The sequence below is a fragment of the Mesoplodon densirostris genome, chromosome 8, assembly GCF_025265405.1.
Source record: "Mesoplodon densirostris isolate mMesDen1 chromosome 8, mMesDen1 primary haplotype, whole genome shotgun sequence".
Classification (NCBI taxonomy): Eukaryota; Metazoa; Chordata; class Mammalia; order Artiodactyla; family Ziphiidae; genus Mesoplodon; species Mesoplodon densirostris.
In genome coordinates, this window is record NC_082668.1 from 56,130,473 (window position 1) to 56,157,974 (window position 27,502).

Genomic DNA, 27,502 nt, shown 5'->3' on the forward strand with positions numbered 1-27,502 from the left:
TCGACAGTAACACAGTAATAGTGGGGGAATTTAACACCTCACTTACACCAATGGACGCATCATCCAAAATGAATATAAATAAAGAAACTGAAGCTTTAAATGACACAATAGACAAGATAGATTCCATTGATATTTATAGCATATTCCATCCAAAAACAGCAGATTACACTTTCCTCTCAAGTGCGCATGTAACATTCTCCAGGAAGGATCACATCTTGGGTCAAAAATCAAGCCTCAGTAATTCTAAGAAAACTGAAATCATATCAAGCATCTTTTCGGACCACAACGCTATGAGATTAGAAATAAATTACAGAAATTTCCAGAAAAAGAATTCAGAATAATGATAGTGAAGATGACCCAGGACCATCAAAGAGATCAAAGAGGAAATCAAAAAATACCTAGAGACACAGGACAATGACAACACAATGATCCAAAACCTATGGGATGCAGCAAAAGCAGTTCTAAGAGGGAAGTTTATAGCTATACAAGCCTACCTCAAGACACAAGAAAAATCTCACATAAACAATCTAACCTTACACCTAAAGGCTCTAGAGAAAGAAGAACAAACAAAACCCAAAGTTAGCAGAAGGAAGGAAATCATAAAGATCAGAGCAGAAATAAATGAAATAGAAACAAAGAAAATGATACCAAAGATCAATAAAACTAAAAGCTGGTTGTTTGACAAGATAAACAAAATTGATAAACCATTAGCCAGACTCATCAAGAAAAAGAGGGAGAGGACTCTAATCAATAAATTGAGAAATGAAAAAGCAGAAGTTGCAACAGACACCGCAGAAATTCAAAGCATCCTAAGAGACTACTACAAGCAACTCTATGCCAATAAAATGGACAACCTGGAAGAAATGGACAAATTATTAGAAATCACCTTCCAAGACTATCACCTTACAAGACTGAACCAGGAAGAAATAGAAAATATAAACAGGCCAATAACAAGTAATGAAATTGAAACTGTGATCAAAAATCTTCCAACAAACAAAAGTTCAGGACTAGATGGCTTCACAGGTGAATTCTATGAAACATTTAGAGAAGAGCTAACACCCATCCTTCTCAAACTCTTCCAAAAAATTGCACAGGAAGGAACACTCCCAAGCTCAATCCATGAGGTCACCATCACCCTGATACCAAAACCAGACAAACATACAACAAAAAAAGAATATTACAGACCAATATCACTGATGAATATAGATGCAAAAATCCTCAACAAAAACTAGCAAACAGAATCCAACAACACCTTAAAAGGATCATTCACCATGATCAAGTGGGATTTACCCCAGGGATGCAAGGATTCTTCAATTATACGCAAATCAATCAATGTGACACACCATATTAACAAACTGAAGTATAAAAACCATATAATCACCTCAATAGATGCAGAAAAAGCTTTTGACAAAATTCAACACCCATTTACGATAAAAACTCCAGAAAGTGGGCATAGAGGGAACCTACCTGAACATAATAAAGGCCATAAACGACAAACCCACAGAAAACATCATTCTCAATGGTGAAAAACTGAAAGCATTTCCTCTACGATCAGGAACAAGACAAGGATGTCCACTCTCACCACTATTATTCAACATACTTTTGGAAGTCCTAGCCATGGCAATCAGAGAAGAAAAAGAAGTAAAAGAAATACAAATTGGAAAAGAAAAAGTAAACCTGTCACTCTTTGCAGATGACATGATACTATACATAGAGAATCCTAAAGATGCCACCAGAAAACTACTAGAGCTAATCAATGAATTTGGGAAAGTTGCAGGATACAAAATTAATGCACAGAAATCACTTGCATTCCTATACACTAACGATGAAAAATCTGGAAGAGAAATTACGGAAACACTCCCATTTACCATTGCAACAAAAAGTATAAAATACCTAGGAATAAACCTACCTAGGGAGAGAAAAGAACTGTATGCAGCATACTATAAGGCACTGATGAAAGAAATTAAAGATGATACCAACAGATGGAGAGATATACCATGTTCTTGGATTGGAAGAATCAATACTGTGAAAATGACTATATTACCCAAAGCAATCTACAGATTCAATGCAATCCCTATCAAATTACCAATGGCATTTTTTATGGAACTAGAACAAAAAATCTTAAAATTTGTATGGAGGCACAAAAGACCCCAAATAGCCAAAGCAGTCTTGAGGGAAAAAAACGGAGCTGGAGGAATCAGACTCCCTGACTTCAGACTATACTACAAAGCTATGGTAATTAAGGCAATATGGTACTGGCACAAAAACAGAAACATATATCAATGGAACAAGATACAAAGCCCAGAGATAAACCCAGGCCCCTATGGTCAACAAATCTATGACAAAAAAGGCAAGGATATACAATGGAGAAAAGACAGTCTCTTCAATAAGTGGTGCTGGGAAAACTGGACAGCTACATGTAAAAGAATGAAATTAGAGCACTCCCTAACACCATACACAAAAATAAACTCAAAATGGATTAGAGACCTAAATGTAAGACTCGACACTATAAAACTCTTAGAGGAAAACATAGGAAAAACACTCTTTGACATAAATCACAGCAAGATCTTTTTTGTTCCACCTCCTAGAGTAATGGAAATAAAAGCAAAAATAAACAAATGGGACCCAATGAAACTGCAAAGCTTTTGCACAGCAAAGAAAACCATAAACAAGATGAAAAGACAACCCTCAGAATGGGAGAAAATATTTGCAAACGAATCAATGGACAAAGGATTAATCTCCAAAATATATTAAAAGCTCATGCAGCTCAATACTAAAGAAACAAACAACCCAATCCAAAAATGGGCAGAAGACCTAAACAGACATTTCTCCAAAGACGACATACAGATGGCCAAGAAGCACATGAAAAGCTGCTCAACATCACTAATTATTAGAGAAATACAAATCAAAACTACAATGATGTATCACCTCACACCAGTTAGAATGGGCATCATCAGAAAATCTACAAACAACAAATGCTGGAGAGGGTGTGGAAAAAAGGGAACCCTCTTGCCCTGTTGGTGGGAATGTAAATTGATACAGCCACTATGGAGAACAATATGGAGGCTCCTTAAAGAAGTAAAAATAGAATTACCATATGATCCAGCAATCCCACTACTGGGCGTATACCCAGAGAAAACCATAATTCAAAAGGACACATGCATCCCAATAGCCAGGTTGTGGAAGCAACCTAAATGCCCAACAACAGACAAATGGATAAAGAAGATGTGGTACATATATACAATGGAATATTACTCAGCCATAAAAAGGAACGAAATTGGGTCATTTGAGACATGGATGGATTTAGAGGCTGTCATACAGAGTGAAGTAAGTCAGAAAGAGAAAAACAAATATTGTATATTAACGCATGTATGTAGAACCTAGAAAAATGGTACAGATGAACCAGTTTGCAGGGCAGAACTTGAGACACACATGTAGAGAACAAACATATGGACACCAAGGGGGGAAAGTCGCGGGGGGGCGGGGATGGTGGTATGATGAATTGGGTGATTGGGATTGACATGGATACACTGATGTGTATAAAATTGATGACTAATAAGAACCTACTGTATAAAAAAGTAAATAAAATAAAATTCAAAAATTAAAAAAAAGAAGATCCAACACACCTACACCTGAAGTTCCTAAGGTATAAAACGAAAGCAATAGAACAGAATACTAAAAACTATAATTCAAGAAACGTTTCTGAAATAGAAAGACATCAAGCTACACCTTCTACCTGGGAAAAGTTGACCCAGAATAGCAATCACCAAGACATAGTTTGACAAGACTATAAGTCATTTTTACAATCTGGCATTTTTTCAATAAGTCATTGTATCAATGACTAAGTCATTTTTTCAATAAGTCACTGTATCAGTCTGTCCTTGTAGCTGTCACATTCAAGATGACTCTGCATGTGCACACCAATATACCTCTTTAGCCCTTGTTTCAAATGTCCTTACAAAGGAAAATGTCAGCAATGGGATCTTATTTCTCTTATATACCAACTTCCTCCTTATTTGCAGGTGTAATAAACTAACTGCTTAGTTGTATCTAATGATATCATCACACCAAGCATTTATATGTTCACATATACACTATTTTCTTCAAAATTACCTGCCTTTTATTTCTCTAGTATATTGCATTTAGGATATAATACTATTTTTGTAAATGTTATGTATACATGGAACTTCAAGATAGTGAAATAGGTATGATGAAATATTTGTTATAAAAAGGGTACATTGGCTCTCATGAAGCTGCAAACTGATGCTATATATAGAGATCCACAGTATTAAGACACTGCAATTTATCAAATCTCCTGTTAATGGACATCTGTCTCCCTCCCAGTTTTTTCTTGTTACAAACAAAAGTGCTATGAACAGTCTGTGTATCTCTTAAACACATATAAAAGTTGCAGGCTTTGTAAATATCTTCTCCCAGTCATAGGCTCATCTTCTGTTTTACGTAGTTCTTTCTTATGCACAAATATTTTAGTCTGCTTGTAGATAAATTTATTGATGTTTATTTTACTAATGTTAAATTTATTCATGCTTTTATTGCTGTGGTTAAATTTATTGATGTTTGTACTTTGTCTTAAATTTACAAACTTTCTTTATTGCCAAGTCATATGCATATTCTCATATTTTAATTTAAAAGTTTTAAATTCCTGCTTTTCAGGTTTAATATCTTAACTCACTTGAAATTTATATGTGTGTATGGTAGGAGGTAGAAATTTATTTTCATTTTTTCTGTGCAGACAGCCACTTGTTTCAGTACTGTTATTTCCCTCCCCAACTTGTGACGCTACCTCTCTCACATATCAAATTTCCATATACGTTTGGTGCTAATTCTGAACTCCCTATTCCACTTCCTTGGTCTGTTTGTCCCTAAAAACAAAATCTCAACTGCCCTAGTTTTTTTTTGTTGTTGTTGTTATTTTGTGGCCAAGCTGCGCAGCACGCGGGATCTTAGTTACCTGTCGAAGGATTGAACACGACCCCCTGCAGTGGAAGCACAGTCTTAACTACTGGACCACCAGGGAAGTCCTCAACTGCTCTAGTTTTTAAGGTTTTGACAAGTGCATGCACCTCGTTCTTCAAAATCACCCTAAATATTCTTAGCCTTTTATTCCTCCACATAAATTTTAGAGCTTACCAACTTTACTGAAAAAAAAAAAAAAAAACTATTGGAATTCTTAGTGAAATTGCATGTATTCAGGTTAATCTAAGGAAAATTGATATTTTTATTATATTGTCTTCCCAATCATGAAAATGGGATTTTTAGCTTTACTCAGATTTTATTTTATGAATTTTAATAATATTTTGTAACTTTGTGCATTAAGGAATTGTACATGGATTTATTCCTTTTGGTTTGTTACTATAAGACATGGTATTGTTATGAAAATTAAAAATTCTACTTCTGGGTTGCCATTGTATAGGAACACAATTGATTTTTTTTTGAACTTTTGATTTTTATTTATTTTTTTATATAGCAGGTTCTTACTAGTTATCAATTTTATACACATCAGTGCACACATATCAATCCTAAATGCCCAGTTCATCACACCACCACCCCCATGCCACCTCCGCTTTCCCCCCTTGGTGTCCATACATTTGTTTTCTACATCTGTGCCTCAATTTCTGCCCTGCAAACTGGTTCATCTGTACAATTTTTCTAGGTTCCACATATATGCGTTAATATATGATATTTGTCTTTCTCTTTCTAACTTACTTCACTCTGTATAACAGCCTCTAGACCATCCAAGTCTCAATAAATGACCCAATTTCGTTCCTTTTTTATGGCTGAGTAATATTCCATTGTATATATGTACCACATAGGGATTGCACTGAATCTGTAGATTACTTTGGGTAGTATAGTTATTTTCACAATATTGATTCTTCCAGTCTAAAAACATGGTATATCTCTCCATCTGCTGCTATCATCTTTAATTTCTTTCATCAGTGTCTTATAGTTTTCTGCATACAGGTCTTTTGTGTCCCTAGGTAGGTTTATTCCTAGGTATTTTATTCTTTTTGTTGCAATGGTAAATGGGAGTGTTTCCATAATTTCTCTTCCAGATTTTTCATCATTAGTGTATAGGAATGCAAGTGATTTCTGTGCATTAATTTTGTATCCTGCAACTTTCCCAAATTCATTGATTAGCTCTAGTAGTTTTCTGGTGGCATCTTTAGGATTCTCTATGTATAGTATCATGTCATCTGCAAACAGTGACAGTTTTACTTCTTCATTTCCAATTTGTATTCCTTTTATTTCTTTTTCTTCTCTGATTGCCGTGGCTAGGACTTCCAAAACTATGTTGAGTAATAGTGGTGAGAGTGGACATCCTTGTCTTGTTCCTGATCTTAGAGGAAATGCTTTCAGTTTTTCACCATTGAGAATGATGTTTGCTGTGGGTTTGTTCTATATGGCCATTATTATGTTGAGGTAGGTTCCCTCTATGCCCACTTTCTGGAGAGTTTTTATCATAAATCGGTGTTGAATTTCATCAAAAGCATTTTCTGCATCTATTGAGATGATCATATAGTTTTTATTCTTCAGCTTGTTAATATGGTGTATAACATTGATTGATTTGCATACATTGAAGAATCCTTGTGTCCCTGGGATAAATCCCACTTGATCATGGTGTATGATCCTTTGAATGTACTGTTGGATTCTGTTTGCCAGTGTTTTGTTGAGAATTTTTATGTCTATATTCATCAGTGATATTGGTCTGTATTTTTCTTTTTGTGTAGTATCTTTGTCTGCTTTTGGTATCAGGGTGATGGTGACCTCATAAAATGTGTTTGGGAGTATTCCTTCCCCTGCAATTTTCTGGAAGAGTTTGAGAAAGATGGGTGTTAGCTCTTCTCTAAATGTTTGATAGAATTCACCTGTGAAGGCATCTAGTCCTGGACTTTTGTTTGTTGGAAGATTTTTGATCACAGTTTCAATTTCATTACTTGTTATTGGCCTGTTCATATTTTCTATTTCTTCCTGGTTCAGTCTTGGAAGGTGATACCTTTCTAAGAATTTGTCCATTTCCTCCACGTTGTCTATTTTATTGGCATAGAGTTGTTTGTAGTAATCTCTTAGGATGCTTTGTATTTCTGTGGTGTCTGTTGCAACTTCTGCTTTTTCATTTCTACGTTTATTTTTTTTTATTTTGTTTGTTTTTTGTTTTTTTGTTTTTGCGGTATGCGAGCCTCTCACTGTTGTGGCCTCTCCCGTTGCGGAGCACAGGCTCCGGACGCGCAGGCCCAGCGGCCATGGCTCACAGGCCCAGCCGCTCCGCGGCATATGGGATCCTCCCGGACCGGGGCACGAACCCGCATCCCCTCCATCAGCAGGTGGACTCTCAACCACTGAGCCACCAGGGAGGCCCCATTTCTACGTTTATTGATTTGAGTCCTCTCCCTCTTTTTTTGATGAGTCTGGCTAATGGCTTATCAATTTTGTTTATCTTGTCAAAGAACCAGCTTTTAGTTTTATTGATCTTTGGTATCATTTTCTTTGTTTCTATTTCATTTATTTCTGCTCTGATCTTTATGATTTCTTTCCTTCTGCTAACTTTGGGTTTTGTTTGTTCTTCTTTCTCTAGAGCCTTTAGGTGTAAGGTTAGATTGTTTATGTGAGAATTTTCTTGTGTCGTGACGTAGGCTTGTATAGCTATAAACTTCCCTCTTAGAACTGCTTTTGCTGCATCCCATAGGTTTTGGATCGTCGTGTTTTCATTGTCATTTGTCTCTAGGTAGTTGTTTTTTGTTTGTTTGTTTGTTTTGGGTTTTTTTGTGGTATGTGGGTCTCTCACTGTTGTGGTCCTTCCCGATGCGGAGCACAGGCTCCAGACGTGCAGGGTCAGCGGCCATGGCTCACGGGCCCAGCCGCTCCACGGCATGTGGGATCTTCCCGGACCGGGGCACGAACCCGTGTCCCCTGCATCGGAAGGCAGACTCTCAACCACTGCACCACCAGGGAAGCCCCCTCTAGGTAGTTTTTGATTTTTCTTTGATTTCTTCAGTGATCTCTTGATTATTTAGTAACATATTGTTTAGCCACCATGTGTTTGTGTTCTTTACGTTTTTTTCCCAGTAATTCATTTCTAATCTTATAGCATTGTGGTCAGAAAAGATGCTTGATATGATTTCAATTTTCTTAAATTTACTGAGGCATGATTTGTGACCCAAGATATGATCTGTCCTGGAGAATGTTCCATGCACACTTGAGAAGAAAGTGTAATCTGCTGGTTTTGGATGGAATATCCTGTAAATATCAATGAAATCTATCTGGTCTATTGTGTCATTTAAAGCTTCTGTTTCCTAATTTATTTTCATTTTGGATGATGTGTCCATTGGTGTAAGTGAGGTGTTAAAGTCCCCCACTATTACTGTGTTACTGTCGATTTCCTCTTTTATAGCTGTTAGCAGTTGCCTCATGTATTGAGGTGCTCCTATGTTGGGGGCATATATATATTTATAATTGTTATATCTTCTTCTTTTTTTTTTTTTTTTTTTTTCTTTTTGCGGTATGCGGGCCTCTCACTGTTGTGGCCTCTCCCGTTGCGGAGCACAGGCTCCAGATGCGCAGGCCCAGCGGCCATGGCTCACGGGCCCAGCCGCTCCGCGGCATGTGGGATCCTCCCAGACCGGGGCACGAACCCGTATCCCCTGCATCGGCAGGCGGACTCTTAACCACTGCGCCACCAGGGAGGCCCTATCTTCTTCTTTGATTGATGCCTTGATCATTATGTAGTGTCCTTCCTTGTCTTTTGCAACATTCTTTGTTTTAAATTCTATTTTATCTGTTATGAGTATTGCTGCTCCAGCTTTCTTTTGATTCCCATTTGCATGGAATATCTTTTTCCATCCCCTCACTTTCAGTCTGTATGTGTCCCTAGGTCTGAAGTGGGTCTCTTATAGACAGCATATATATGGGTCTTGTTTTTGTATCCATTCAGCAAGCCTGTGTCTTTTGGTTGGAGCATTTAATCCATTCACGTTTAAGGTAATTATCCATACGTATGTCCCTATGACCATTTTCTTAATCGTTTTGGGTTTGTTTTTGTAGGCCCTTTTCTTATCTTGTGTTTCCCACTTAGAGAAGTTCCTTTAGCATTTGTTGTAGAGCTGGTTTGGTGGTGCTGAATTCTTTTAGCCTTTGCTTCTCTGTAAAGCTTTTGATTTCTACATCGAATCTGAATGAGATCCTTGCTGGGTAGTCATCTTGGTTGTATGGTCTTCCCTTTCACCACTTTAAGTATATAATGCCACTCCCTTTCGGCTTGTAGAGTTTCTGCTGAGAAATCAGGTGTTAACCTTATGGGAGTTCCCTTGTGTGTTATTTGTCATTTTCCCTTGTTGCTTTCAATAATTTTTCTTTGTCTTTAATTTTTGCCAATTTGATTACTATGTGTCTCGGCGTGTTTCTCTTTGGGTTTATCCTGTATGGGACTCGCTGCACTTCCTGGACTTGGGTGGCTACTCCCTGTCCCATGTTAAGGAAGTTTTTGACTATAATCTCTTCAAATATTTTCTCTGTTCCTTCCTCTCTCTCCTCTCCTTTTGGGACCCCTATAATGCGAATGTTGTTGTGCTTAATGGTGTCCCAGAGGTCTCTCAGGCTGTCTTCATTTCTTTTCATTCTTTTTTCTTTATTCTGTTCCACAGCAGTGAATTCCACCATTCTTTCTTTCAGGTCACTTATCAGTTTTTCTGCCTCAGTTATTCTGCTATTGAGTCCTTCTAGTGTAGTTTTCATTTCAGTTATTGTATTGTTCATCTCTGTTTCTTTGTTCTTTAATTCTTCTAGGTCTTTGTTAAACGTTTCTTGCATCTTCTCGATCTTTGCCTGCATTCTTTTTCCAGGGTCCTGGATCATCTTCACTGTCGTTATTCTGAATTCTTTTTCTGGGAGGTTGCCTATCTCCACTTCATTTAGTTGCTTTTCTGGGGTTTTACCTTGTTCCTTCATCTGGTACATAGCCCTCTGCCTTTTCATCTTGTCTATATTTCTGTAAATGTGGTTTTTGTTCCACAGGCTGCAGGATTGTAGTTCTTCTTCCTTCTGCTGTCTACCCTCTGGTGGATGAGGCTATCTAAGAGGTCTGTCCAGGTTTCCTGATGGGAGGGACTGGTGGTGGGTAGAGCTGACTGTAGCTGTCTGATTTTTGTATATTAACCTTCTATCCATCCACACCAACTTTGCTGAAATTTCTCATTTCTTTTAAAAGTGTCTGCAGACTCCCTTGTCTTTTCTATGTACAGCAGACTATACTATTTATGAGTAATTCTGGTTTCTGTTTTTCCCCCTCTCTAGTCAATATGTGTGCTTTTATTTCTTTTCCTTGCCTTATTGCACTGTCTGGGACATCCTAATATTAAGGAGAAGGGATAATAGCAGCATCCTTATCTTCACTCTAGATTTTATGGAACTGCTTCTAATCTTTGTTACTTATAATTGTTGACATTTTAAGTTAGATACCCTTTATCAGGCTAAAACAATTCCCTTCTTTGCTAAAAGTTTTTATCTGGCCTTGAATTCTATCAAATGCTTTTTGTATATGTACTGAGAGATGCTATGTCTTTTCCTCTTAATTTATAAACATGGTGAATTATGTAATAACTGTTCTAACTACACCATCCTTGCATTCCAAAATTAACACAATATGGTAATGACGGTTATTTACTGTTTTGTTATATAAACAGAGACATTCAGCTTGCTAATATCTTATTTAAGATTTTCACATCTATATTCATGAGTGATACTTATCTATAAATCCTTCTCTGTCGTCTTTGGGTTTTTGGTGTCAAGCTAGTACTACTCTCAAAATGATATGGGAGGACTTCCCTGGCGGTGCAATGGTTAAGACTCCAAAGTAGGGGGCCCAGGTTCAATCCCTGGTTGGGAAACTAAGATCCCACCTGCTGTGCGGTGCAGCCAAATAAATAAATAAAAATTTTTAAATGATATGGGGAGTTTTCCTTCTTTTTCAGTGAAACAGAATACATGAGACTGGTATTATATAATCCTTGAATATTCATAAAAACACCTGTAAAACCATGTTGGCCTAGATCCGAGTCTCTCAACCTTGGACTATTGATATTTTGGGCGAGATAATTCTTTGTCTGGTGCGGGACTGTCCTATGCATTTTGGGATGTTTAACAGCATCCCTGGCCTCTGCCAGCCAGATGCCAGTAGCACTCCTAACCCCAGTTGTGACAACCAAATATGTCTCCTGACGTTGCCAAACGTCCCTTGACAATGGAGGGGGCAGGGAGTTTGGTGCAAAATCATACCTGGATGAGAACCAATGGCCTAGATTAACTTCTTTAATTTAAGTCAGGCATATCTGGTCCTTTTTTTCTTTCAGTCAATCATGACAGATTATGATTCTAGGAAACCATGCATTTCACCTAAGCTTTCAAATTTATGGGCATAAAACTGTAAATAATAGTCTTGTTACCTAAATTTTTCTTTATTACTAATTATTATTCTTCATTTAACTTCTAAGTACTTTTCACTCATTCCTTTTCTGTTATGATCAGTCTTACCAGAGTTTAGCTTACTTTATTAGTCTTAAACAGCTTTTAGTTTTATTGATTCTACTGTATCTTTTTCTCTTTCATTAATTTGTACTCTTAAATGTATTGTTTTCTTCCTTCCACCTATTTTGGATTTACTGCTTTTCCCTTTCTTAGTCTCTTGTTTTAGTTTTGCTCATCAATTTTTAGTGTCTAATTTCCTTTAAGTTCTAAATATTAAATATTTAATATCTCTCCCCCTTGAGATACTCAGAAAGGTGTTAATTTCCCACATATGTCGTGATATACATAAGTATTTTAACTATACTTGAGTCCAAGTGTTCATTGCACTGTGGATACAGAACACTGTAAAATATAGATTCTTAGTAATTAGATGAGACTTCCTTTGTGACTATGGAAGTGGTCACATTTTAAAATGTTCCATAACGTTAAACAGACTTGTTGGATGCATGGCTCTATATCGACCCATTGGGTCAGTGCTCTTCAAACTGAAAGTTACAGCTCACTGGTGGCACACAAAATCAATTTATTAGGTTGTGACCAGCACTTTTTTCAAATGAAAGAGCAATGTTCAAGTGTACTTTTTTTTCCTAATTTTAAAATCTCTGACATGAAGTCATTCACACATAGTCAGTATGATATAGTTCAATGACAACATTTTTTAATTTTCCTAGTAGCACAAAAAAAAAACATGCTGCGTATTATAATTAAATGTGCTTAGATATGATGACATGTAGTGTATATATAAAACATAAGTTCAGATATACTAGGTGACATGTGCATTTTTTACTACAGATAGCAGTCAAAAATGTTTGAAAACCACTTAATTCCATAATTCAAATATTCGATGTCTTCACTAGTTTTTTGTCTTTTCATCTGTCAACAAGTAAAAGAGGTACAAAAAAGTCTACCATTATGATTATGATTTATCAATCTCTACCTGTAATTCCATCAGTTTTGGTAGGGGCTTTGGAGCTTTGTTTGGTATAACAAATTCACAAGTGTTTTGTCTTCTGGGTGAACTGAATCTTTGTTTATAGAGTAACACCCTTTATACCTAATAATGTATTTTGTCTTCAAGCCTCTATTTTCTCTGATTAATATAGCAACAAAAATCTTTTGTTCCTATTTGCCAAACATATTTTCTATCCCTATACTTAAGCCATTCTGTGACCTTATGTTTTAAGTTTATCTCTTACTAACAGTATACAGGTAGATTGTTTAAATCCAAGCTATCTGACTTTTACCTAATGGATTTAATCCATTTATATTTTTTAAATTACTCAAATGTTTGGATTTCTTTCTACTTTTTGCCATTTCTCTGCTTTTTCTGTGTCATTTTTTTTCACTTCTCCTGCTGCCTACTAAATAAGTTTTTAATTCTTTTCCCCTGTAATGGTTTGAAATGTATGTACTCCACTACTTCCATCAATTCCAAAACAGCCTCAGACACTTCTAAAAATACTGACTATTCTCTATTTCCTCCTTTTTCTACTTTTGTAACCCTTATTCATTTATTTTAGAAATTTTCCTAACTTCCATGTCTCTTAGAAAATATGAAAGAGAAGAATCACTTTGTGCTACATTCTGGGTAAGTTCCTCAGACTATATTTTGGTTCACTATTTCTCATTGGTTTCTGATTCACTTAGTATATTTTTCACTATAAATTACTGTATTTGACACTTCCCGGGAAATATTACAGGATGGTTCCTCACATTTACTTTTGCTTCCTCTAAAAAACTCACTAAACTAAAAGTAGAGATATATTAAAAAAAAAAAAAAAAAAGAGAACCCCATTAGAAAAAGAAAATGAAAGAGGCAGCAGAAAGTATTTTTAGATGCTAGAAAACATATGGGCAAGCAGTAATTGATTTAACAGACTCCAGAAAGCAAATTCCTAAGACAGCTGTGTGAAAGCAAAAAGGCAACCCAATTTACACTCAGGGCACTGAAGAAGAAAAAACAACAATTGGTGGCACAGGGTAACAAAGAGAAGACTGAAAACAGAATGACTGGTTCAAAGTCTATTTAAAAACCACTCCTCCAGATTCCCTCCCCAACTCCTATCAGACACTAGAGGTTTATTCTCTGAAGAAGGTGCAACAGTCTCTTGTTGGAGGAACACCAGACTCAGCTAAAGGTGGGAAAACCAAACTGAGCTCTTAACCGGCAGACCAAGTTAAGAATTCCAAATAGAATGCTGAGATCTCAATCTTCCTCCTCAATTTAGCTCGCAAAACTCAGGCAGTCAGGTGTCTACCCTCCAGGCAGATCAGAAAGCCCTTCTCTGGGCAACCTGGGAAGTCCAAGAGGAAAGATCAGGAAGTATTAAACTGGAATCCACCCAACAAAATAAATAGTCCAACCCACAGGGAAGTCCATCTACATGTTCAGAACTCTAGTCAGCTTTTATTATTTTTTTATTTTATTTTTTTAACATCTTTATTGGAGTATAATTGCTTTACAATGGTGTATTCTAGTCAGCTTTTAAACACCCACTCTACTTGTCTCTCTTTTTTTTTTCCATTATGGTTTATCACAGGATATTGAATATAATTCCCTGTACTATACAGTAGGACCTTGTTGTTTACCCATTCTCTATATAATAGTTTGTATCTGCTAATCCCAAACTCCCAATCCATCCCTCCCCCACACTCCCTCCCCCTTGGCAACCACAAGTCTGTTCTCTATGTCTGTGAGTCTGTTTCTGTTTCGTATGTAAGTTCCTTTGTGTCATATTTTAGATCCCACATATAAGTGATATCATACGGTATTTGTCTTTCTCTGTTTGCCTTACTTCACTTACTATGATAATCTCTAGGTCTATCCATGTTGCTGCAGATGGCATTATTTCCTTCTTTTTATGGCTGAGTAGTATTCCATTGTGTATATATGCCACATCTTCTTTATCCATTCATCTGTTGATGGACATTTAGGTTGTTTCTTGGCTATTGTAAATAATGCTGCTATGAACATAGGCGTAAACACCCACTCTTTTTTTTTTTAACACCCACTCTTAATATGAACAGACTATCAAGGATCACCACTCACAGAATTCCTCACATGAGCCATGAACCCAAGGCAAGCAGGAAAAAAAAAAAGCACCTTGGAGGAAGACAACACAAGAACCGGAAAAAGATTTTTTTTAACTATCATTAATATTTGCTCAGAAAGATAAGAAAAGGTCTATGGAAAAGATCAACAAAACAAGATTTGGATCATTATTTAAAAGGCACACTCAAACAATTAAAAATAAACTTGACAGTAGGAACAAAAAGCTCAATAGAAACGTAGGAGTATAAAGTGAAGGAAATTTCCCCGAATGTAGAGTAAAAAGACAGAAAAAGATAAATGGCAAATAAAAAAAAAAATAGAAAGGAAGGGCATACATTCATGAAAAAGACCCTACTGCAGCAAGTCTCATACAAAGGATTATGATTTAGAAAGGTTTAGGACTTAAATAGTAACTCTAGAAATAAGAACTTCAAAACTCTTAAGGAACATTATTTCCTACCGAGAATTTTCTATTAAGGCATCAGTCAAGTGTCAGGATATATTAATGACATTTCAGGCTTGAAAGCTTCCCTTCCCTTGCGCCCCTTCCTAGGTAGAGGAGCTAAAAGAAGATAAGGGTGTCAATCAGAGAAGAGAAAAACGTGGTATCCAGGAAACGGGGAACTCAGCAGAGGAGAAAAATACAGGGAATGCCCAAATCCCTGGTGAAGGGTGATCCTAGGATGCAGCTGGGCACCTAATAAAAAGGGCAAACAGATTAGAGGATGTCAAACAGCTCCAAGAGAGATTTCTTCAAGACAAAACTGACAGAACTATCAGTGCATCTGAAAATATTACAGAGAAGTTGAGGTTGGAATAAAAATGCTGAATTAGAGTTTAGTAAGAAATAGATGCAGAGAAAAGTAAACATAGGACTAAACAAAACAGATATTAAAACCAAGAGAAAATAAAAAATGGTGCAGGAAAGAAGTAATCGTTCTTCACCATATAGCTCAGTGAGCAAGATTTATGTAGTCATAATAATGCAAACCGTAACTATTATGCAAGGATGGATATTCAAGAAGTCAGCATGTTTGTGTGGGACCAGGAGGGTAAAGAGTAAATTATCTTCTTCCATGGTGGGAAGTCAACAAATAATGCCTAAGTGACAAAAATTCAAGAGCTGGCATTAGAAGCCTGTTATTTATACAGATATAAGTAAATGCAAGGATCAGCTAACTAGAGAGGCAAAGTGATTGCCAGGATGGGGACAAGGAGGAAATAGAGGAGAGAGAGTGGGGGACTGTTATAGTTCTTAAATTTTAAAAAACTACATCCATGTTATGGCTTCCATAAAAACAACAAAAATATATATTTCTTTGGTTATTTTCCATTTGGACTTTTCAGTGTCTTTTCCTTTCGTGTGTTTGATTCCTTTTTGATTGTCTACTCATTAAATATACTCATTTTAAAGATTTTGTCAGGTAATTCTCTTCTCTGGAATTGGGAGTTCTAATCACATGCTGTCTGACTTAGTCATGGTGGATCCTTTCTCAGAAGCTTCCTATTGTTAGATTATGAGCTCATCTTTGGTGGAGCGTCATCCATGGGATGCTGCTGGGACTTACCTGAGGTTCTACACTTGCTTCTTTCAGGCACTCCAGGGATATTTCTGACCTAGAGCCACGTCTCTGTTAATATCTCAGCTTGAGGGTTCCTAGGCTACTCGGGCAGGGTAAACTCCTAAAGCGGATGCCACGGTATATCCCCTGGGTCCTCCCTCAGGACCTGAGCATTCATTCCTCAAGCCACCAGGAATGAGGGCTGCTGACGGCTCACAGTTACATCCCTCTCCTGGAACCAACCTCTACTGAAGGAAGCTGCCTCTCCCAAGGTTACACTTTTCCGTGGGGCAGCTCACACCAGTGACTGCTCTGACAACCTTGCTTCAATTAGACAATTCTGAAGGGCCATTCCAGCTTCTAAGTCCCTGTGGGACAAGCCTCTGTGGTAACAGCATCCAAGTTCAACTTCTCCCTCTGCCCAATCTTGATTCCCTTGCTCCCTTTCAGATATTATTCCTTAGAGCCTCTCCCAGCCTCCACTCCCAATACACCTCTTGCAGTAAATCTCAGTCTCAGGGTCTATTTCTTAAGAAATCAACCTATGAAAATTCCAAACACAAACTTGCACAAGGTCAGTCCCGTGGTTATAAGTTCTAGTGGAACACTCCCCAGCCCTCAAGAAGCTAAGCTGAGTCAGATAAGCTTCCTTATGGTCTTCCTAGGCTAGTGAGTGGGTTTATTCTGCTCCATCCTTTCATTGAAGGTACAAGTCCTCTAGTCCCTACTATTTGCTCTGACATCTGCGGAGTTCCCCTTCCCATTAGGCTGGATCTCTTCAAGGGGACCAAGAGACTGTCCCACTTCTTTTTTTTTTTTAATTTAATTTTATTTTTTTTATACAGCAGGTTCTTATTAGTTATCTATTTTATACATATTAGTGTATACATGTCAATCCCAATCTCCCAGTCCATTCCACCATCCCCACCCCTCCCCCCCCACCTTCCCCCCTTGGTGTCCATACGTTTGTTCTCTACGTCTGTGTCTCTATTTCTGCCTTGCAAACCGGTTCATCTGTACCATTTTTCTAGAGTCCACATATATGTGTTAATATATCATATTTGTTTTTCTCTTTCTGACTTACTTCACTCTGTATGACAGTCTCTAGGTCCATGTCCCACTTCCTAATGTTCTCTGTCGTACCTAGCAGAGCAGACAGGCAACAGAAATTCGCTAAGGACTGGATGAACACATCCACCAGCTAGAAGGAAGGATGAGCTGATAGGCATGGGAGAGTTGGCAGAAAGTGAGGAACAGGTCCCTTTACTGGGGGAAGGAGGGTTCTCTCCCACACTCTGGCATCATCTTCAGCCCTCAGGATGGGACACCAAGAAATAACCTCTTGTCAAGAAGTTTGCCAGACATTCATCTTCAAGACGCAAATCCCAGAGGACCAAATCACAGCCCTGGAGTACAAGCAGACCAGAAAACCCCTTCTTGTCCAACCAGCTAACAAATATGCCTAGAAAGAGACTGAGAGGCAATAGAAAAAGCCCTCAGGAATTTCCCACAGGGCTCTGGCCCATTTCCTAGCAGAGCCCAGGCGCAAGCAAGGAGGGCAAGGACCCAGCGAGCCTAATGAGATGAGTCCAGCCAGGGCTCACTGCCCAGCTCCCCTGAGTCATTGCCACCGCTGTGTGACAAAGACACCCCCATGCAAATGCACCCTGGCCATACTTTTAATTAAAGGCTATGTGCAGAATGCAGGGAGAAGGAAGGCAGAACAAACAAGCAGCTGCTAAGACCCCTCCTCCACCGTGGCTGGAAACAGCAGCTCATGTTAAGCGTGGAGACTCAGGAACATATGCTCTCCTAACAGCCACAAGCGAGTCCGGTCAAAAGAACCCTGGATCCTTCGGTCCAAGAGGAGGCAGAGGGAGAGGGGAGGGCGGGAGAGTGGAATGAGGGGGAGGGGGAGAGAAGGTGCCTGCATGCCCCCTCCCCCTTCCCCACAAAGTTGAAGACGGCTTTCCCCCTTGTTTCCATTCACTTGAAAACGCTGTCGTGCCTTTCTCGGAGCTCTTTACCTGCAAATGTACATCCTCAACCTGCTGCAGCCACGGTGGCCTCAGCAGGAGGATGTCAAAAATTACTCCAGTCCAACCAGTATCTGAGCTCCAACTGTGTTAGGGGCTGAAAAAGCAGACTGGAGAAGACGGCGCCCTGCCTGTGAGGAGGGTGTATCAGTGCACAAAGCGACAATGATTGTGTGTCACGTTCCTGACTGCTGGGTGCCCACGCGGCTATGGGCAAAAGGGGCATTTCAGACAGCCCGGAGGGTCAGGGAATGCTTCCTGGAAGAGGGGATCTTTCATCTTAGTTTTGGGGGATAAGTACAATTTAGCAAGAAAACAAAGCGGGGGGTCAGGAACAAAGGGCATCTGAGGCCAAGGGCAGAGCAGGTGCACAGGTATGAGAGTGCAGGGCTGGACGCAGCATTTGGGGAACTACACGGGGTGTTTGTGGGCTGGCATGGCCGGGAGATGGGAGGAGCCGAGCACAGCCAGGAAGGTGGGGCCAAGATCAGGAGGAGCCTCTAGGTAAGCAAAGGGGTGGGACGAAAACACTACTCCGCGTCCGTGAGGCATCACTGAGCCAGCATATGGGGGAGGGGACCAGGCAGCAACCTGTGAGGACAGGACCTCGAGGATATGAAGGAGGAACCCAGAGGCAGGGCGTGTTGTCAGGATGAGGCACCCAAACTGCGATTCAGCCTGTTCCTCCCTCCCGGTTTCCACCTCTCAGAATCAGCATCCCCGGTTATCATTCGCCCGGCACGCTCCCGGGTAGCAAGTTATCCCACTCAGCACGCCCAGGATGTGGCTCACAAGCTTCCTGCCCACATCCTGCCCCCACCGTGTCACCCGGCTCAGCAGCCCAGGCAGGCCGTGGTTGGGAAGTTGTTCCGGAAAACTCTCCACCTCGAATGGACTTCATACTACACTAGAGAAACAGCAGCTTGGGAAGAGGCCGGGCTCTTTGGAAGACCAGCAAGAATAAGACGCCATATCTAACCTAAGTACCAACGGGAAGCGTGCACGGCACCACATCTGGGCTTCCTGTGCCCAGAGAATGTCTAGAAGAAAATACAAGACATGGGCAACAAACATAGTCCGGAAGGAGCAGTAACAGGGAGAGAGGTTAGGATGGAAAAGAGACTGGCACCGTGTACCTCTGGCCTCATGAATTTTTATAATGTGCACATACTTTTTTATCAATAGGAATAAAAAAGAACAGCAAACAACACGAAGGATCATTCTATGAAGAGAATAGAAACCGAGTGCTGAAGTCTTTGGTTCAGGGAAATAGTTCAGAGGCTGAGTCTTAAGGACACAGGCAGGAGAGGCGAGGGCCTCACAGACGTCATCATCCAATGGCGTTGGGGACACAAAGGGGAAAACTGGGATGAAGAAAATACACTGTGTGATGGGTAAAACTACTCTGAGGGATGAGTCCTGGTGGCTGGGGAGCCCCCTCTGAGGATTCAGCCACCTGGAGATCCATGGGAAGATGAGCTTTGCTGAAGGATGCCCACTCGCATCCTCAGGAAAAGTTGGGGTGTCTGAGAAAGTGGGGCAAGGGTCAGATCAGGACACACGTTTTAGGCCACTGTAAATTTTTTTTTGGCCACGCTGCGGGTCATACGGGATCTTAGTTCCCCGACTGTCCTGCACTGGAAGCAGAGTCTTAACCACTGGACCACCAGGGAAGTCCCCCCCACTGTAACTATTTAGACGTTACTCTTAGGGCACCAGAAAGCCACTGGAGGATCTTCTGTCTTCTTTCCCACCTCACAAATGTGTCACTTGAGAGATACCTAAAAAAGTTCCCAGACATATTTTGCTGTGTTTACAGAAGAATCTGTAATTTCATTTCACTTATCTCTCAACTCTTGGACTCACAAATTGAAAATAAAAAGAATAAGTACACTTATTCTACCATTTTTAAGGGTCAACAGTTTATATGAAAATCAGATATATTATTTTACAACTCCCAAATATAAAATCACTCCTTTCAGAAAATTTTCTAGTTCTTAAATCTACTGATTCACAAAATTTTTGAGTGAGCTTTTTCTGAGAAGATCTTGGTTTGGAGTACTTTTTTAAAAAAAGTAGAACTGTGTATCTTAGGAAAAGTTTTGCCCTGAGGATGTTTCAAATATATCTTCATTTCTCACAGAACATGTATTGAGTGCCTAAAAATTAACTTGCACTCATTCAAAGCTCAGAAAGAGTTAGAATGCATTTTCCTAAATCATTCTAACGAAGACATCAATGATGTCAAAACCCTGAATTTTGAAACAGAACTTCTGTTCTCTTTCTAGCCTCATTATTAAAACAGATTTTTTTTAAGGTTTGTTCATAAGAGGATTGCCATTTTCCATGCTGCCTACCGATTATAAACAGAAGTAATTTTAAAGCTAAACTAGAGCTCTCTCTGAAATATTCAAGATGTATTACCATCTGGTTTTATATCAGCATTTGAGCAGGTCCAAAAAATCACATTACCAAGTATTATCAAAAATAGTTCATTTCCCTTTCAAAGCACATATTCCTCTCAAAATACCTTCATGTCACAAACTTTGAAAATTCACCTAATTTTTCAAACTACACCAGACACATGAATGTCAACCATAGTTACATATTTAAGTGATTTGTCACAGATCACTCAGTAATACTGACCAAAGCTAGTTTCATCTAATGGTCTTTTGGAAAGTACTAATTTGGGAAAACACTGCATACCTGATTACTTGGAAGCATATAGGAAGTAAAGGGTAACAGTCTTTATTTGCAATGTACACACTATGTAAAAATACAAATTTTCCCAGCCCTGAGAAAAGGTGTCCCCCTAACTTATATATATCCAGCAGCCTCATTTCCTAACACAAAAGAGACAACAGCCTTCCTCCAGAGGATGCTCAGCTAAAAATCAGCACCTACGAGTAAAGAGAAAATGACAGGTGGGGAGATAAAGATGGGTTTCTAACTGAACCTGCAGATACAGCTTCAAGACAGGGCCCTTAGCAAGAGAATGGCTGTCGGATTTTCCAGCTGTCTCGACAAGATTTCAATTGTTCATAAAATAAATGAGACCTAAGCCTGGTATCTAAACAAATGTTTAGATGAAATTTATTTCTAAGAAATCTTTTCCTTCCACCTAACTGAAAAAAAAAACACTTTTTAAAATTTCTCTCAGTTCATTCATTCAACAATCTTGAGTACTGATTCCACGTAAAGATGTTCATCCTGTCCCCAAAGAGTTTACCATCCAGTAGTGGCAAAAAGGCATGACAATAAACAGTCTTCTACTCTTCACCATGATTATCACCTCCTGGAAACACACACACACACACACACACACGCACGCACGCGCGGACACACACTCGGAACACTTCTCTGCCATCTCAAAGCACTGCATTCTATAGCAATTCTCTTTAAAATGCTAACTGGTTCAACTTGACCATTTCACAGGATAAAACGGGGATTTGCCAAGCCAGACCATATTCCATTTTATCCCATCTCTCTGTCAACCACCTCCTTGGAGAATAAGACTGGGGGCTCCTTCTGACACTTTTTAAAAAATACTTTTACTGCACTTTCTGAAATGTACCATTTTCCTTGAAATACTAATTTACACAACTTCAAGAGTCAGCTTATATTGCTTAATCTCTACTGATTTTCTCTCCCTTCAAAACTATGAAAAGGATTGAGCGAAGGCCTGTCAACATGTAAACAATGCCTTAAATTTTTTTAAATATTTCATATTACAAAATAAACTTAGGAAACTAAAGAGTAAAACCAGCAGCGCTAACAACACAGCCACAGGCCACCTCAAGGGCCTAAAATACGAAACACAGACAGGTGCACATACACTGAAGCTACTCTGTAGTTAAAGTGGGAAAAAATATAGTTTATCTTCTACGTGTTTTGGTTTCACTGGACCAGAACAAGTTGAAAGCAACTTGGGAACAAATTGAATGTACCATAGAAAGCAACAAAGATCATATCATGTATATGTCAATGCCAACATTTTATAGGCAAGAACTTACAGGAGTTAAATTGTTTGCTTGCCATAAAAAAGTGGTAAGATCGTTCTGAAAAGAAACAGAACGCTTCTCACAAAGCAATATTCGAATTCCACATGCATTATGCAACAGTCTTTTCCTATTATAAGAAATGGAACAAAGTTTTTATGATAACTCAACTGATCAGGCATAATACGGGAAACCAAAATTTCCTCCAAATTTGTTCTTATTCTGAGATTAAAGACATCAAATGTAGGATTCTTCTCCCAAAGGAAAGACTTGTTCAATATTGCTTCACATTCAGGTCCTCATTCAAACACATTATAGAGTCGTTAACATCTCTATCAGGCACACAGACGCGCATCTGAGTAACTATTATTCTGTTTATAAATCACCTCTCCCTTCCTGGCATTCCTCTTTCTTTCCATATGTAAATTATGGTGTCAGATTCCGATCCCACCACCAGCCACCGCGACCAAATTATCCTGCAGGGACATCAATCGGGCTCCAGGGACATCAATCAGGCTCGTTATTCTTGTTTCAGCATTTAAAAAAAAAAAAAAAAAAAAAAGGAGGAGCAGGAGCTATTTTCAGGAATCAGAATTCCTCTTTTTTTTAAACATCTTTATTGGAGTGTAATTGCTTTACAATGTTGTGTTAGTTTCTGCTGTATAACAAAGTGAATTAGCTATATGTATACATACATCCCCATATCTCCTCCCTCTTGCGTCTCCCTCCCTCCCACCCTCCCTATCCCACCCCTCTAGGTGGTCACAAAGCACCGAGCTGATCTCCCTGTGCTATGCGGCTGCTTCCCACTAGCTATCTATTTTACGTTTGGTAGTGTATATATGTCCATGCCACTCTCTCACTTCGTCCCAGCTTACCCTTCCCAGAATTCTTCTTGATCAGATTTCTGGCTCACTGGTAAATGTTTCTACCCTGAAATGCATTATCCTTGGCTGCTAAATATGTGGCTTTAAGAAAACAAAAAACAGGGCTTCCCTGGTGGCGCAGTGGTTGAGAATCTGCCTGCCAATGCAGGGGACACGGGTTCGAGCCCTGGTCTGGGAAGATCCCACGTGCCGCGGAGCAACTGGGCCCGTGAGCCACAATTACTGAGCCTGCGCATCTGGAGCCTGTGCTCCGCAATGGGAGAGGCCGCGATAGTGAGAGGCCCGCATACCGCGATGAAGAGTGGCCCCCGCTTGCCACAACTAGAGAAAGCCCACACACAGAAACGAAGACCCAACACAGCCATAAATAAATAATAAATTAATTAATTAAAATTGCAACCTCCCTTTAAAAAAAAAAGGAATCAGAAAAAAAAATTTAACAACAAAACAAAACAAAAAGCCAAGACATGGTACAGTGTTTCCAATATAAATTGCTTCCAGGAATATATGCTGAGTTTTGCAGGGAGCACTTGGTCAAATTCTAATATTCCCTCTTGGGAGCCAACACCAACTTCCAGCAGCAGCTCTAACTGTGCAGAATGGAATTTCACACACACACAGGGCAGCATCTTCCGGCGGACACAGCCCTTTCTTCTCCTACTCTGTGGGGTGCCACATGAGACCCCTCGTACGATACTTATCACTTAGAATATAGATCTTTCTGTTAAAGTCATAAATTAATCACGAAATGCACAAAATACATTCTTTTCCCTAACATTAAAGAAAATAAATAAATAACACTGTGGTTTCCAGCAAGGTTGAGCTGAAGCTCAATGTCACTGCTTAAGCTTGTGAATCACTGCACGATTAATAAGAATAAACACCACACATACATCTCTATAGGCTGCAAATGTTAGCAGAGAAAACGCATGTCATGGGGCTTCCTAACACGGAAACAGGATCATCCATGGGCAGAATGTGTCCAGTTGTCTTAGTTCTTCTTGATTACAGTAAATATTTTTGTTTCCGTGGCCACTGAAAACTTGAGAAAGGACCCTCCCATTCTCCTTTCATTAAACTGTACGGATGATTTTATTCTAAACCTTACGCAAATATAATCGGGGGAAAGATTGCACTCATCTGGTGGCATGAAGCTCAAAATACGAATCTCAAGGACGTATATTTGTCACATGTCAGCCCAGGCTGAAGGCATCCACCAAGAGAATATTTTCACTATTCAGCTGGCAGCCAGAATCTACTGCCACGAACCCGCATACTGATGAGAGCCAAAGCTCCCAGTCCCGTTCTCTATTTCTTCTTCCTAACCACCTCTTGCCTCTGCAGAGGAGAGAAGCCATTTTGCTAAAGCAACCTGACTATGCAACCACTGAAAAAAATTTACTCATCAATGATAGTCAGCTAAAAGCAAAAGCACATCCCACAGGAGTCAGAGAATAAAACAGGCAACACCAGCACATACATCGATCAGCAAGACTCCAGATACTCACTAAAGGCAGCCACCGCCAGGGCCAGTGTGACAATAATGGAGAACCAGGAGACCCACAACGCCTTCTTTCTGTAGTTCTGGGCTTCGTGGGGTTTTAGCCGAGTGCTGCTTTCTAGTAAGCCTGACAAAAACAAGGAGAAAAGGAAGTTAGGCATTTCCTTATTAAGAAACCCACAACTAGAGCTATTCTTTCTTAGCCAAGGATTGCAAACTGACAGCCCGCGGGCCAAGATGTGGGGTTTTTCAATTGAAATATAGTTGATTTACAACACTGTGTTAGTTTCAGGTGTACGGCAAAGTGATTCAGTTATCCAAGAGGTGTTTTAACATTTAGGAGAGTCACATAGAAATCAAGCTTTCTGGTCTCTCTTGAAAGATCTTGGGCTCTGGCAATATATGGCTCGTGTTCCCAAGGGTAATGGCAGCTGTCTTCTTTCTAAAGTACCCTACCACCCCCTGACCTGACATATGACCCCAGCCATCCCCCTCCCCTGTGGCTCACTGGCTCACATAGGTGCTGCTCCTTCTAACGAGACTTTTTCTTTAGAAAAATAGCACAAGTAGGGGCTTCTCTGGTGGCGCAGTGGTTGAGAGTCCGCCTGCCGATGCAGGGGACACGGGTTCATGCCCTGGTCCGGGAGGATCCCACATGCCGCGGAGCAGCTGGGCCCGTGAGCCATGGCTGCTGAGCCTGTGCGCCCAGAGCCTGTGCTCCGCAACGGGAGAGGCCACAACAGTGAGAGGCCCGCGTACCGCAAAAAACAACAACAACAACAACAACAACAAAAGAAAAATAGCACAAGTAGCCCACATCTGGTTGGGCATGTGGGCTCCTCAGCGTGGCACTGATTTGCATTGCTCCATCAGCATGGCCCTAACTGGCGGACCGGGTTTTGGGGTTGTGGAATACAGATGCCCCCACGCCTCCCCTCAACAGTTAACAGAAGGAGGGCCATTTCTCTTTAACCACAACCAACAGCCACCAGGTGTAAATGACATGCCACGTTTTCTTCCCTCCTCTTTCTGCTCTATAGTATCTATTCCTGTGTATCAGTCAAATGTCAAAAAATTCTCACAATGTTGCAGCGAGGTAAACCTGCTAAAACTGGAGGTCGCTTCCCAGGTGGGTCACGTGTAAGAAAGGTTTGATTTCGTCTCCTATGCTTTCAACATTGAGAGTCCTCAACAGCAACAGAAATTCAGGACGACTCTGAGGCAATGCCCAAGCTTCAGCTTGAAGACTAAAACATCTTCAGCACGATCTTGATTTATGTTTTTTCTTCTCCTTTGTAAAGAGATCATATACGGCACCTCTTAGCTGCATGAAGAACCAAACTCTCAGCCCGGCATTCTACATAAACAGGACAACATCTCTGGCCAAACAACCCATAATATACCTTTCAGAGGTGGAGCAGCCTCATCACAACAGCTCCAAATGATGAAGAAATTGGTAGTCAGACCTTAAGCACCCACCTGTAAAATAAGGCACAGTGTGCAACAAATCTCACCTAAGCATTGTGGAAAAGGCATCTTCCCGTTAGACTGACTGGGTACCACATTAAGCCTCTGGTTGCCAAAAACTGCATCCTACTCAAAAATTATAACAAGGACCCTGTTAAAACTTCCCAATTCCATTAACTACCCAGATTCAAGCACCCTGAAGAGGGCCTAAATAAAGAGGAAATGTGGAGAAGCCTGCTTACTGAGTCCAGTGTACAGCCACAGATTTTTTAAAAAATAAATTTATTTTATTTTTTATTTTATTTTTGGCTGTGTTGGGTCTTCGTTGCTGTGTGTGGGCTTTCTCTAGTTGTGGTGAGTGGGGGCTACTCTTTGTTGCGCTGCGCAGGCTTCTTATTGCAGTGGCTTCTCTTGTTGTGGAGCATGGGCTCTAGGCGCACGGGCTTCAGTAGTTGTGACACGTGGGCTCAGTAGTTGTGGCTCGCAGGCTCTAGAGCGCGGGCTCAGTAGTTGTGGCACACAAGCTTAGTTGCTCCACGGCATGTGGGATCTTCCCGGACCAGGGTTTGAACCCATGTCCCCTGCATTGGCAGGCGGATTCTCAACCACTGTGCCACCAGGGAAGGCCCCACAGATTTTTTTAATCATTGAAACCTGTAGACTTATTTACAACCAAAAGGTAGATGAATTTGCAAAAGGTAGGTAATAAACTCCATCTCCATCACCTCACTGTAAAAATCTCCCCAGACCTTCCTTTAAAAATGCACTTGGACGGAAAAAAGAAAGACCTTCTCTCTTATCAAATTGTGCCCTGGGTACAAGTGATTTCAAACTGTCCCTTTGTCTGCTTCCCTAGCTGCTGAAAAACACCCCATTCTAATTTTCAACTGTGATCACCCTTGACTCCAGTTAAAGCCACAACCCAGAATAAGCAGGTCCCAGGGACTCCCGATAATTTATTTCCCTTTGCCCAAATGATATGGAAATCTTTCTTTCATCCTGGCCAATTGATTTTCAAGAGAAGTGAAGCTGTAACATTTAAGTACTGACTCAAATAAGCAGTTCATTTGCTGGGTACTTTGACAGCAACCATCTTGAGAGGTCATCCCCTGGGGGTAAAAAACGAGGTTTCTTCTAGATGGAGATTTAATTTTCTAAGAGAAACAACGAGGATCTGAGTTTTCAATTCCAACACATGATATTTATTTTCCCTACCAAGGCCAGCTGTTTCCAACAACATGACTGGAGCTGACGGCACAGACCAATCATGTGCCTCACCCCAGAGAGGGCCAGCACTCCCCTTGGAGGGAGTCTGGGATGCCAGCTCACCTGGGCTGCACTGCCCTGCTAAGGTGGCAGCTGAATCCTCTGATCAGCAGGACTGGTAGTCCCCCCCCAGATCCGACCCTGTATGTGCTTCCTCAAAGGGAGTGGGGTATAATGACCTATGAGGACCCAGCT

The 27,502-nt window shown here is 40.1% G+C and overlaps 1 protein-coding gene across 1 annotated transcript in view; it reads right to left on the bottom strand.

Moving 5' to 3' along the window:
* Positions 1–27,502, bottom strand: part of TMEM163 (transmembrane protein 163) — a 254,477-nt gene that overhangs the window by 223,693 nt on the left and 3,282 nt on the right. The window contains exon 2 of the mRNA XM_060107331.1: positions 24,582–24,701. Within this exon, the coding sequence (XP_059963314.1) occupies positions 24,582–24,701 (120 nt within the window). The remainder of the gene's footprint in view (positions 1–24,581; positions 24,702–27,502) is intronic.